This window comes from Lepeophtheirus salmonis, chromosome Z (assembly GCF_016086655.4).
Source record: "Lepeophtheirus salmonis chromosome Z, UVic_Lsal_1.4, whole genome shotgun sequence".
Lineage (NCBI taxonomy): Eukaryota > Metazoa > Arthropoda > Copepoda > Siphonostomatoida > Caligidae > Lepeophtheirus > Lepeophtheirus salmonis.
The window spans coordinates 3,524,888-3,538,426 of NC_092584.1; the positions used below are offsets into that span (position 1 = coordinate 3,524,888).

Genomic DNA, 13,539 nt, shown 5'->3' on the forward strand with positions numbered 1-13,539 from the left:
AATAAGGATAAAAATGTTTTCACTCAGGTTTTCGCGACGGAAACACAGAGAGGAAATCAATACTCGGAAGCAAGCTCCTGATTTACGGACTGGGCACATTGGATCGCGTCTCCGATCGCCTTCAGGGAGGGTCAAATAGAGAACAAGGATATTTTAATCCATTCTTCCCTCCCGTTTTTATATTCCAATAAGAGTACATAAACTTATTTATATCTATTAAAATGATCTCAAAGAACCGAGTAAAGAAAAAATATATGCTTTCTGAAAATGAATAAGTAAATGATTAATTATTTGTGATCATACAAGATATACATTATGTGAACATGAATTGAAATACATATATATATTAATATGTGGTGCGTCAACATATAAACAATTTTGAACAAAATTCCCAATTTATTTTTTTACTCCTACTATACATACAGCCCAAATTTTAATAGACATGTCTGAGTCAATTGTAGCCTTTATATTCAAATTTGTGGGATGAATTAAGACTTCCAAGAATTTTAACTATAGTTAATAACCTTTAATTGATTTATGAGACCTTATTTAGCCCTGATATGGTCCTTCTCAAATAAAATCTGTCAATTTCTTATTTTTTTATTCTGACGATCCATTTTGCGTAGTGTAAGTGGAGTTAGCGGAGACTTCAAAGGTTTTAATAAGAATATTTTATTGATGGAAATTGACGATAAAATTTGTTCTAGCTTCCTTTTGTATTGACGGGCCACATATTTATTTAATGGGGTTGCATATACCTATTACCTAATTAAAAATATTACATTTATATTATCATATTACAAGATGTTTATTTTAAACAATCTCAGATCACAATTACAAGCTCAAAGATTCTTTTTTTTTTTTTACATTTAAATATCTATAAGTGAGCAAAAATATGTATTATATAAAATCACAAACAAAAAACAAATTGCACATTTCAATAAATATGTTTTGGAAAGAGAAAGATAGGAGTCCGTCTGTCCATTCATTTATTTATCCATCCATCCATCCAGGGTTCAATAAGACATATTTAAAGAACGACTTTACCACTAAATATTCTTTCATTTTAGAAAGGCAGACATCAAAAAACCATTAAAATTTAAAAGCTTTATAAGTTGCAGTCCATCCAAGGGGATAGGACCAACTAGGAAAATACTGTAACAATTCCTGTAAATCAGGAGACTGCATGTGAATTCCATGAATTATATGTCCTGTGACAGAAATATCCACTAAATCACGATCCGGTGAATAACTTTTTGGAACCTGGTACGAAAAAAAAATAATAATGTAAATATCATGTAATTTGAGAACAATATTTAAATAAATCCTTACCTTAAACTCTAGCCAAAATTCCCATGGAGTAGGCGATATTCCGTGAGAGTAGAATACATAGTGTGTTGGGCGGTTATCGATCCATGAAGGGCCATTGAGAATTTTACCCTCAACAAAACTCCAACTTGTTAATTTAACTCCAACAGCGGGTGATATAAAAATCCCCATATGATCAGGTCCTGTAACAAACAACATATTTTAAGCTTGTATAAGTTTGATTACTAATAAAATCCTGTACCTTCAACTCTGAATAATAATTTCAATACTTGTGGTTTATGCTCTTCAGAATGGATTAGCTTTAATGAGGTATCCTGATAAATACGAGGCCGGGGTGCCTTTAAATAATGATGAATTTTGAGCATACTGGAGGCAGGATAATACATAGGAAGACCACAAAATATATATTGATCGCAGTCCTTCTCGCTAACTTGTTTGAGATCATGAAATGGTGGAACATGTTTAATTAAGAGATTCGGAGAATTTCTATCCAGATTCGAGAGAAAAAATGCTGAGTCTTCTTTGATTAATGAACCATCCTAAGAAAGGTTTATGATAAATAATTAGTATGTTTTCGAAAGATGATTCAAATTCATTACCTTAGAATAAAATTCTCTAGCAGTATGCATAATTAATGATCGCTGAGGAGCGAGATTCGTGGGTGAGGCAGAGTAAGGAAATCCGAGTCTAGTAGTAAGAACAAGGATAACTGTAATGATAGTAGACATGTACAATGCAGAAACAACGTAGATCGGCTTCCTCATTACCATGACCAGAGGGCAAATGTAACTAAAAATTTGTAATCATTATAAATTATAATATTAATAATAAATATCAAAATACCTCATAGTGATGAGAGTCATGGAGGCGGCTTTATACCCTATTAATAAATCTGGATTGAGAGTCGAACCAGATCGCCCCATGATTGGCACAAACATGCTAAATGTCGTATTAATCAGGTACATGTTGAATATCAGAGGAATAACCAGAGATATCAAATGAATCATTAGCCACTTGTACCCTTTCGATTTTTTGGCTACAGCAGTTCTATCATACATATAGTCAAGGAATAATCTACCCAGCATGGGGAAAATAACCCAAATGGTGCAGAAAAATGAGGATTTAACCCGAAAGACTGTCATAATAAGGCAAAAGAAGGTCCAAACTAATTTACTAACTTCAAAGTATAATGACTCGATAGCCCATATCCCATCAGTAAATCTAAAAAACTAAAGTGGAGAAAAATTATTGTCATGTGTGTATTCTGAAGCTTATTAGAGCCTTACCTTCTTTTGTCGGGGTAATGCAAAATGAAAGACGGCAACAACGGCCTTAATGGTAGGAGTCATGTATAAGAAAAATATCAAATAGGGTTTAGAGTACCATGACATGGAACGTCCCATTGCATCCAACATGACTGCAATCAATGTGACAACAACTAAAGAGGCAACACATCCTGCAAGCTGTACTAGAAATGTATATCCCAACTGTTGCAAATAAGTGCTTGTAGACACTCCATACTGAAAGGAATTGATTGCCTTAGAATAAGTTATCCAGAAAGATAAACTTATGACTAGAATATTAAGAACCACGCCGATCCATTGAGGATAGTAGATCAAAAATAGACCAAGAAAATCGAAATATATAATGTTTCCACTACGATGAGATGAAGTGTCTCTCAGGATATCTGAATTGGCAACACGTCGCACGACAGCCAAAACATTTTCTCCGGCTCTTTGAATGGAACCAGGAGTGATTTTATCTTCCGTATCGTACTTGGTATGGTAGACATAACCATTTTTCATGTAAGCAATATCTAATCCCGGAATGTGCCCATAGTCACGGAAAATTCTAAAATCTGTATCCCCTGGAATGACACCTGATTGAAACACTTCTTGACCAATGACTGAAGCAAAGGGATAAGGAGCTGCTTCTGCATAGGCTTCAATTAGCCAAGGATGCTCAGGACCTGATTGAAACACAAGTTCCCTCCCTCCTGCACCACAGGCTTCTAAATTAATAAAAGCCCTGACTTGCTCAGCCCATATATGCTGAGTAATAAAACCATGACTGGCTGGTAGAATATTTTCTTCAGCTCCATTAAAGAGAAAAATGACGGTGTTTTTTAGAGGGGTTGTACTGAGTGAGAGAATGGAGAGTAGTTCAAGCATAATAGCACAACTCACAGCATCATCGCTTGCTCCAGGACTAGCAGGCACAGAATCGAAATGACAATTAATGAGCAATGCATCCTCTGATGAAACATTGGGAGACTCGAATTTAACAATAACATTTTGAATTTCTCGATAGTGATGTGTGAGTCCATCAATAAAGCCAAGATTGAAGGAGCCCCGTGTTTTTTGTATGTCTAACGTGATGGACACGTGAGGAAGGGCCTTGGCGGATATGCTTTCAATCGTCTTTGTAATGAATTTTAAAGCCAGGACTTCATTTTCGTATGAGCCTGCGGGGCGGGGACCCACGGAGATTAGTTTTTTAAGGAGACTACGCGTTCGGTCTTCACTGAAAGTCGTTGGAGGAACGTGGACACTCAGGGGCCGAGGCAATCTTCCATCACAGTAAATCACAAGTAGGAATATGAGGCCTGTGAATAAAAGGATGAGGAAAGAGGTACGATTCGGGAGTTTGACGCTATCCTTTCGTCCACGTGACTTATCGATGTGTTCGCCTCGTGGAGGGTCTGGAGTGACATCCTCTCCTCCGATTCGCTCTACTCCAACGATACGATGACGTCGATTCTCCGTCGTTGCGGATGATGAAAACATCCTTCACGCCCTATATCAAATCCAGGGAAATCGCAGTCACAATTAATTAACATTCACGCGCTCACACCGTCCAGTAATTACTTTGTAATTATAAATAGAGAATAACAACACGGCTCACTTTTCACTTAGTTCATGCGTTGTTGTTTTCCTTCCTCCTCACTTAGACAGGGAACCAGGCTCCAACGTTTTGAGTCGGCATTTGAAACTCAAGGGATAAATATAAAGTCTTAAATTTATAAATAAAATAATAATTAGAAACAAAAACTGTCGCCCGAAATTTCCTTTTTTCTTTCTCTCTCTCTCCCTCTCTAACTCCTCTGCTCCCCAGCTTTAGCTAATAATCTTTTCTTTCTCTTCACAGCTCTCTCTTTACACTGCTACAGTACTGCTTCTAGTTACGACTGACTTGGAACAGATAATTCAAGATACAGTCCTCCCTTTCTATTATATAACTTTATAAGAAGAAATAGGTATTTCTTAATACTCAGTAGTAGAGGTGTATTAAATATATTCTTTAAAGTGGGAGCGGCTTTTTCGAGTTGGCGATATGAATAGTTAGTTGGTTTTTTTCCCAAGCCACTATTATTTAATTATTGAGGAGGAAACATCTAAATATTAAGTGGGTACCCCTTAATTTCTTTTAGTCCACTAATTTTGAAGGATAATGGTCTTGCTAATGCTATTCCCTCAAAACGTTAATCAACCAATTAAATTATTCTAAAGCAAAGGTCTGTCAAATGATGACCTGCGGATTGCAAAGTAATCTGTGTAGGTCAGAGGTTCCCAAAAAGAGACAAATTATAAATGTTATGAGGAGTAGCAGAAATGTCCCTTGTTCTTGACCTAAAACACTTTGAAGACAACTAGCATGAAATGGCTAAATGAAACCTCTTAAACGGCCGGAACCCTCTCCCCCACCTCTCAACAAGTCAATTTGTATGTGCATATAGTCCATTAGACCTTGTGGAATTGACGCAAACCGGGCGGGATGACCGAAGAAACAGGCTTATAGATCTAACCGTTTTAAAAATTGCATTTTTGGCGAGTCCATCAAGAATTAACTCAAAGTTTTAATGAAAGTAGTGTAGTTTTGGTCCTTATTTAGTACTAAAGTCCCGTCCAGCTCCGGTTCAGTTCCTTCCTAAAACTAATAAAGTTTGGTCCTACATGACTTCACTCAACTTTATTTCTTCTTTTTTAAATGAAGGACTGGTCCAAAGACTAGACTGGACTGGACCGAATAAATAAGGACTCACACAACACTAACTGAAACAATAGGCACAAATATCGAAGCTTCAAATAGCAGTAGATCTCTTAGTAAGAAGTAGTGTTGGATCGGGCCTAGGGCTGATTTTTTAATCAGTATTTCTTTCCCGGTCATAGTTATCTTTTTATTTTCCTCCTTACTCCTTACTAGGATTGAAGAATATAAGAACGAAGGAAATATTGAATGATAGCTAAACTGTATAATAATACGTTCTAGTCACACCCTTGCTAATTGTAACTTCAGGTATATTGTCTCTTTGAAAGAGGTTATGTATTATGATAAAACTTCAGCGAATCAAATGGAGTAGTTAGTAGTAACTACGTAAGGGCAGGTGTTGTAATATACATAAAAGACCGATAAGGATCGGTCTAGGACTGACAAATTGCATAGTACCGGAATTATATGACTGCAGTCTTTTTAATTATTTTAGAGCGATCCAACAACTAACACTAGTAAGAAGTAATTATAAAAGTAGAGTTAGGTCAGTTTTGTTATTGCACTAATCACACTAAATTGTCAATTCACTCATTTTTTCTTAGTTCACTAATTAACAGAATGCCCACCTCCGATAATAACTAGTGTAAAAATAAGGGTTCGCTCCTTGAAAGCTATGATAAATATATCACTAAGTCCTTGTTGGATTCAAAGTAGAATTGATGAGTTATTGCTATATAGAAGCGTCTGAAGGGGTGGGGTGGAGGGTCTGTAGCCCCCCCCCCCAAAAAAGATATTTTTGCTTTTTGCTATAATAATTTTTCTTCATTCAGGTAAATTATACAGCAGAGCAAAAAATGTAAAATATTTTGTGAATAGATTTTTGAAAAAAAATTTCCAAACAATTTAATATTTGGAATTAAATTTTGGATTTTTTTTTTTTCCTAAAAGTTTAAATTCTTGTAAATAGATTTGGATTTTCGAAAAAAAAAAAAAACTTCATTTTGTGTGAAATGCTATGGATTTTTTAAAAAATTTTTCTAAAAAATGTAATTTTTAAAACTATTTTTCAAAATATGTAATTTTTTAAATTTTTTTTACAAAAAAAAAATTATTTTTCTTTGACTAGATATAGATTTTTTGACATTTTTACTGAATAGCTATGAAATTTTGAATATTTCATTCAAATAAATCAAAAAACCAAGCCCCTCGCCAAAAAAAAAAATAATCCTGCGGAGGCCCTGCTATATTCGTAGTGGGAGTTGTAATTATATTCATCCTCTTACGACTGTTTGCAGCTGATCTAATAAAACGTTACGACAGCTAAGCTGCTCTCCTCATAAACATCCATAAAATAAGCATTATTACATAGCACATTCATTTTGGGGCTCACTTATTTTTACATCCATGTTTTATGCATCACTACTCTGAACAGAATCTTCAAGATTCAGTCCTTTTTTTTCTATTAAATAATCAGTTATTTCTTAATTCTAATTCACCAATACAAAAGCAAGCTAGAATTAGTCTTTTCCAAATTAAGCAAGGATTATATTATTTGACAAATGAACGTTAATTTATATAAAAAATTATTTGTATTAATCCTTTAGAGGACCCGTAAATTACACTTGAAGTAACTAAAATTAATTGTCACAATAAAAGAATAAGAAATTGATTGGTTTGATTTAAATGGGGCCACATCAAGGATAATATATGTGCCTTAAATCAAAAACAGGTTATAAACTTATGTTGCAAAAAATTCAAACCCATTTTTTTTTTTTTTTTAACCTGTTTCATCTGGTAAATAATGGAAAAAGGTACATTTTATAACAGCGTTACCTTGTTGTGTATAATATTGGTCATCTTATTATTTCTACGAATAAATTTTAAATTCTATGATTTACAAATACAAATGAATTGCAACGCTTTTAATTAAATATTACGAAGCAATATTATATTTAAATATTAATAGGACTAATACATAGAAGATAAATAGCACTGAGTACGATTGACATAAGTTGGCTTTCTACCACTTGATTTTGGGTTTTTTTTTTTTTTCGGGGAAGATTGCATGTTACAATGGGCTAACGATGTGTCATGTCTCTACTTAAATATATAGTAAGTTATGACCCATTTATCTTCGTAATATCTTCGCTTTTCCTACTAGTATTTTTTTTAATAGCCTACAGGGAGCAAAATCAGTGATCTAATATAGGTATATATATATAAGTGGGATTAAAAGTTGAGCACAAGTAATCCCATATTAGTTACGCAGTGATAAAGATTTAAGGTCCCATTATCGGGTTGAAATTTATGTACTTTGCATCGACAGATTAATTGGAAACTTTACAAGATTTTAGATAACTAAACTTTTTAACATCCAACATACCTTTGACTTGATCCAATACTCTTTGTTTGTAATTTTGAAGGCTATCTTGAGGTGACTTATTTTCCAGCTAATGGTGCGATTAAAGGAAGCAACGTATTGAACTTATTTTTAAAACTGGGTGAAACATTTAGAATTTATCTAAGACATAAGTTATAACATCATTTAACCAATAAAAATTCAGCATTTCTATAGAGATCCTCTAAACACTCCTAGACTTCCGCCCACGTCCACTGCAAGCTTTTATCGCACAGTACGTGGGAAATTAGTAATATACCTACAGTAGTATTATCTAAAATTCTTGAGTATCATTATTCATCCAACAAATTTGAATGCAAAGCCTAGAATTGACTCAAATATTGAGATATATTAATATAAAGTAAACTAAATATATTCGGAGTTTCTCCTTTGCTGGATTTTTGTTCAAGATTGTTTTTAGGTTGACACACCACAAATGTACATTAACATATTAAAATAGATTTAGATATTATTATGTAGACTTCACTTATTATTTATTCAGATCTTACTATAAATCATCGTCCTTCAACTTCTTTTTATTAAAGAATGACTGTTGAGACCTATCTTTTTGTCAATATCCTTATGTAATATTCGTTACAAACATGTATTATTGACTAAGATTGTGGGTCATGAGAGTGGAGCTCTAGGTCATTAAGGTCGTTTGATAAACTGCAGGGAAGGTATACATATAGTAATGTCCCAAATAGTACAGGTCATTAGTTTTGTGGATATAGCGGATTGCTCTAAACTAATATTTTGTGTTATTTCCTATAATGAGGAAAAACCCCTACTGTTGATAAAGAAATGTGGACTGATCCCATTTGAATATCTAAGTTGGATATTACTGCGTTTTTCGCCAAACAACTTTTTCTCATTTTCCAGAGTCATCCAACTTCTCGATCCTCGCTATTTAGTGTAACACTTGGCGTAAGTGTAAATATGTTTTAATATTCTGATCGATCCCAGGCATGAAATGACGTCATGACTCTTCTCCTGCAACGTTTTTTGTTTTACGGTACGAAGAAGAGGCTTGCAATTCAAGTGGGTTATTATCGGTAGTGAAATGACTTCCAGTGGCACAACAGTCACAACTCTACTCATCCTTCTTTTTGCATTTGTTCTTTATTCCAGTAGGATCATGAGCGGAGGGGGAGACTATCGTGCGGTTTTCGTTACAACACCGACTAAGGAAGTTGCTGACAAATTAGCCCATGGAATTATTTTATCTCGTTTAGCTGCATGTGTCAATATCTTACCTGGAGTTCACTCCGTCTACGAATGGGAGGGTAAGATCCAGTCGGATCCTGAGCTTATATTAATGATCAAAACGTCCAAAGAGAAAATTGGGGAGTTAACGGATTGGGTGAATAAGAATCATCCTTATGATGTACCTGAAGTTATAGCTCTACCCATCGAGGGTGGAAGTAAGTCCTATCTTAATTGGATTGGGGAAGTGCTTCAGAAAAAACCTTCTTCGTAAACTTAAAAAATCAGTGCGTCGCTATATGTATAATATATTAAATGAATTGAGTGATTATATAACATCAATGTTTGGAAACAGATATTCAATTATTATTTATTAATGATGTGTTGTTAGGCCAAAGAAGAATGGGGAAAAAAATCTATTCAAAAATTCAATTAATTCAAGAGTCCATTCAATTGACTCCCAAGATCTTGAAAAATGATGATGACAATATTCAGTATTGTTGAATAATTCAGAATAGTTGTAAAGGAGGAAAAAAACTTATAAATCGATTTTGATAACATGATTTGGAATTATTTCATAAAGTATAATTATATATTTTATATGTCTCAACACGTTTTGTTTAATTGTTATGATACTAATCACACCAGTCATTTTCATTATTAAAATAATAATATATTATCCCTAAACTTTAGATTGATGCAATCACTTTATCCATTTTGATAGACATAAATGTACTACTACAGAATACTTATCAAATTGTAGTTTTTGTCGGAAAAGTTCAAAATTACACCCTTAAGAATTATAATATCAATGATAAAAAATGGAAGTCCAATCATTCCTTTGTGCTTATCGCAAGTTATACTGTAATGAAGTATTTATTTAAAATGATTCATTTCATTTTCCTATTGTCGTAACTTGTACAATCCGTTTGGAATTCAGGTTACAACTTCTTCCCACAACATGTCATAGCTTATAAGTAAACTTAGGATTTGTGAGCCATTGCTCGATTGTCCACAAATAGCTCATTTGGACCTTTGTAGTAAAAATTGTTCCTTTAGATTCAATCAAAATGATGCCTTGCCATTGAAAATTGCCAAAATGTTCTTGAAGATCCAGCCTTTGGAAGTAATTTGTCTTTCATCACAGCCAATCTGTCAATTTTATCAGAAGCTATTACAAAACGTGAAACAGAAACAATGTCATTTATGATTTTTAGAAGCCGAAAAAAGGATCAAAACAATTTCTGGAGAAAAGGGAGAAATGCTTTCATCATTCAAAGAAATCCTGGTATCCCATTTATGCAAAAGGTTGCACGTATAATCAAAGCTGATGATAAGATATCCTGTCCAACAGTACTCTTGATGATCTCACCAGCTTCAAATATTTAATCCAACTACAAATGTGAACGTTGGTTGATCTATTAGTATGTTTTAAACTACCAATAATGATCGAAGGGAAAAATTAACGGAAGAAAATCTTTTTAAAATTTTTATTTGCCTATATAATATAGCAAAATTTATCAATAAACATAAAATTACATTAAATTATCCTTTAATTCATGTGACAACACCCAATAATATAGAGCATTATCATTGAAGTCATTAATTTCCATCATAATTGAAGGAAACGTCATATTGGGGGCTGAAAGTGAATAAGTTAACTACATAAAATGCACAAATTCCCAATAAAACTTGCATCAAATTGTTTTATGAATAAATAAAAAACTTAAATGTTGCTGCATTGATTGCTACAAAAATGGCAATGATAAATAATTATATTTGAATTAAATTATAATAATATGTACTTAAAATCCCTAAAAGGGACAAGCTTTATAATTGTTTTTTATCAATTAGGGGTGGATAATGTAGGATTTTTATAGAAAAATATGTTATTTTCCATAGTGTCTAGTAAAGTGATTGGGCAAAAAGGCTGCGGTGAATTTTTTTATTATTCAATAGCTTGATTGCCCCAATATAAAATAATTGCAACGAAATTGCACACCATAATATTGCTTGCAATTTAATTGCTTCACGATGATATTACCTACAACAATAATATGCAACGATTTCGTCAACAATCATTTTACAGTGAGCCTGGTGTTTAGTAAAATGATTGTGGTAAAAAGGTTGTAGAACAAAACTATATGTAGATCCTACGTGGTAAAATCGTGGTGTATATTATCATTGTCAGTCAATATTGTTTTTGGTAATGTCATAGTGAAACGATTCCATTGCAAGCAATATGATTGTGAGTAATTTAATTGCAAGACAATATTATCGTGTTCCTCTTCATTCTTATTGTTGGTAAGATACTACTTAAGTAAGTAAACTGTGTTCCAGCACACTTTGAGCTGGTTAAAGATATCCGTGGGAGTAATTCCCGCCCAAAGAAGTGCATATACGGATCCGAACATATCTTTCTGAGCTCATTTTAACGTGAGAGTAATATGTCATGAAACAAACAACCATGGATTCATTAGCTTCTGACGCAATGTTTAGCTTTTAAATTCGTTCACGCAACCTCAAGTTTTAGAGTTAATTACAGGAGTGTCTTCATTTCCATGCAACATCCGGTATCATTTTATTTTAATTTATTAAAATTACATATTTATTATATATTTATGATTGATACAACAATTAGAAGTTTTCGTCGGAAAAGTCAAAGAGATCACTCATAATATGTCAATATCTAGCGAAGCTGTATCAAATATCTTGTAGAAATTCAATCATTCCATTGTATTTATTCCAAGTTATAATACATACTTTAAATTCTTCATTTAAAATGAAAATATCATTTTTTGGTTGCAACGTGTGTATACAATTAGTACCATGATTAGGCCTATATTGGTCAAGTTAATATATAACGAGGGCAGTGATATTAGTGGTAAGGAAGTGGTAATAAATAAGGTTTCAACATTTTTACTTGAAATTCAATAAGCCAATAACAAATTTTGATGATATTTTGTGCAGGAAAATCCACATGCAAAATTCCTCGTGCATTGGCTCCCTTTTTGTATGTAGCAATATGTATATGATGTAATCAGGGTTATGACTATATGATCGGATATGTGAGGGAGCCAGTTCCCACCACAGATGATCGGATATGTGAGGGAGCCAGATCCCACAACAGCCAATTACTAGTTGATGACGAATTTTGAGTTAAAATGGCTTCTTGAATAATCTCCCTTGAAACTTGCAACAAAGGAGAAATAATTTTACGGCAATTTGCAAAATGATCTTCTATTGTTACAAAAGTTTGGACCTATAATTCATCAGTGGTGATGATGATAATACACTCAAGCTTCAAATTTGCTCCAACTAATAATTTGCCATTTTGCTTATTTAAAAAAAAAATGAGCAAAAATCTTATAACATTTGGAAGTATAATTTTTTCATTATTATTCCAAAAAATTAAATTTTTGTGAATAGCTGTGGATTTTTGAATTTTTAAAAAAATATAACATTTAAAAGTATAATTTTTGAAATTTTTTTGCAAAAAATTAAATAATTTGTTAATAGCTGTAGATTTTGTGATTTTTTCCCCCAAAAATGAAATTTTTTGTGACAGCTATTGATTTTTGTAATTTTTTTGCAAAAAATTTAATGTTTGAATTTTTTTTAAATATAATACTTGAAATTTAATTTTTGAATTAAGATTTTTTTTATTAATTTTTGGGGTAAACTAATTTTACTAACAGATTTTTGGGTAACTCTAAAAAAAGTGACCCTTTCTCTGCATAATACAATCGTTTTCATTTCATAACTATTCTACTCAAAAAATAGCACCTGGTTCGTTAAAAAAGGAAAAAAACAAATCAGCGTTTGTGTCATTTATAAAGTAATCCTGGTTCTTATATATAGTCTAGACATGCCTTGTATATACTTTATCTGACCCTGTATGTTATGACCTATTACATTGAAACTTTTAATTTGAATATAATCAATTTGCACGCTCAAAATCGGCCTTATATTTTTTATTTATATTCCTGACATTATCATGGCAAAAATCAGCGTCACTATTGCAAAAATCAGCTAAGATTTTTAGCTATGAGCTAAATGATATTATTTACAGCTATAAAAGACAAAAATCATCTAGATTTATCCAGAAATAAGGTAGTTTGGCAACACTGGTTATAACTGGTTAGATGTAATTATGCCTAAGTATCAAACCACTAAAAAATATTGGCTTATCGGGGCAAATTAAAGGATCTAGGGTAAGACTCCACAGCGCTATTTTGAATCGAGACCGGTGAAATGAACAAAATCTAAACTGTTAAATATGAACCAAGTGATAGTTGATAGTACATTTTTTTTTGGGTTGGATTGGTTTATAAAACTCAAAATACTGCAGTGCTATGTGGCCTAATAAAAAATTTCAGTTCAAGGAACGATCCTTAGGGGTCTTTCATGGTAACTAAAACACCTGAAATGACGTAGATGCTAACCATCTTCTTTCATCTTTTGAACACAAACTCTTTTAAGATTACTAAAGTTTAAAATAGAATCTGTGTGGGTATAAGTTATAAGGGCGTCTGCAGGATTATATATATACATATTTTGAGTGGAGCTTGGTTTTAGCAACTGTTCAGAATTTTTTTGGAAAAAAAATTCAGAAT

The 13,539-nt window shown here is 32.8% G+C and overlaps 3 protein-coding genes across 9 annotated transcripts in view; 2 read left to right on the plus strand and 1 right to left on the minus strand.

The window, feature by feature from the left end:
- Positions 1–352, plus strand: part of LOC121130026 (solute carrier family 35 member F3) — a 370,274-nt gene extending 369,922 nt beyond the window's left edge. For 4 of the 7 annotated variants that reach the window (XM_071893783.1, XM_040725716.2, XM_071893780.1 and 1 more), the window contains one exon: positions 7–352. In XM_071893783.1, coding sequence (XP_071749884.1) covers positions 7–139 — 133 coding nt within the window. In that variant the 3' untranslated portion in view covers positions 140–352. The remainder of the gene's footprint in view (positions 1–6) is intronic. The other 3 variants (XM_071893781.1, XM_040725717.2, XM_071893782.1) reach the window with 1 other exon arrangement.
- Positions 353–670: 318 nt separating this feature from the next.
- LOC121130025 (endoplasmic reticulum metallopeptidase 1) lies at positions 671–8,913 on the minus strand. The gene is made up of 8 exons (XM_040725714.2): positions 7,703–8,913; positions 4,197–4,320; positions 2,616–4,125; positions 2,173–2,558; positions 1,929–2,118; positions 1,571–1,868; positions 1,333–1,511; positions 671–1,263 (listed from the first exon to the last, which is right to left on the minus strand). The coding sequence occupies exons 3-8, from the start codon at positions 4,113–4,115 to the stop codon at positions 1,093–1,095; spliced, it is 2,724 nt and encodes a 907-aa protein (XP_040581648.1). The 5' UTR covers positions 4,116–4,125; positions 4,197–4,320; positions 7,703–8,913; the 3' UTR covers positions 671–1,092.
- Positions 8,781–9,197, plus strand: LOC121130347 (divalent-cation tolerance protein CutA). Its single transcript, XM_040726101.2, has one exon. The coding sequence runs from the start codon at positions 8,781–8,783 to the stop codon at positions 9,195–9,197; it is 417 nt and encodes a 138-aa protein (XP_040582035.2).
- Positions 9,198–13,539: the final 4,342 nt, after the last annotated feature.

What these genes read in the sequence shown, in the direction of transcription:
- LOC121130025 (XM_040725714.2), bottom strand. Translation starts at nt 4,115, where the DNA reads ATGTTTTCATCATCCGCAACGACGGAGAATCGACGTCATCGTATCGTT. An exon ending in ATGACTCTCATCACTATGAG is followed by an intron (nt 2,119 to 2,172) that starts GTATTTTGATAT and finishes ACAAATTTTTAG; the next exon opens with TTACATTTGCCCTCTGGTCA. An exon ending in CTAGAGAATTTTATTCTAAG is followed by an intron (nt 1,869 to 1,928) that starts GTAATGAATTTG and finishes AACCTTTCTTAG; the next exon opens with GATGGTTCATTAATCAAAGA.
- LOC121130347 (XM_040726101.2), top strand. Translation starts at nt 8,781, where the DNA reads ATGACTTCCAGTGGCACAACAGTCACAACTCTACTCATCCTTCTTTTT.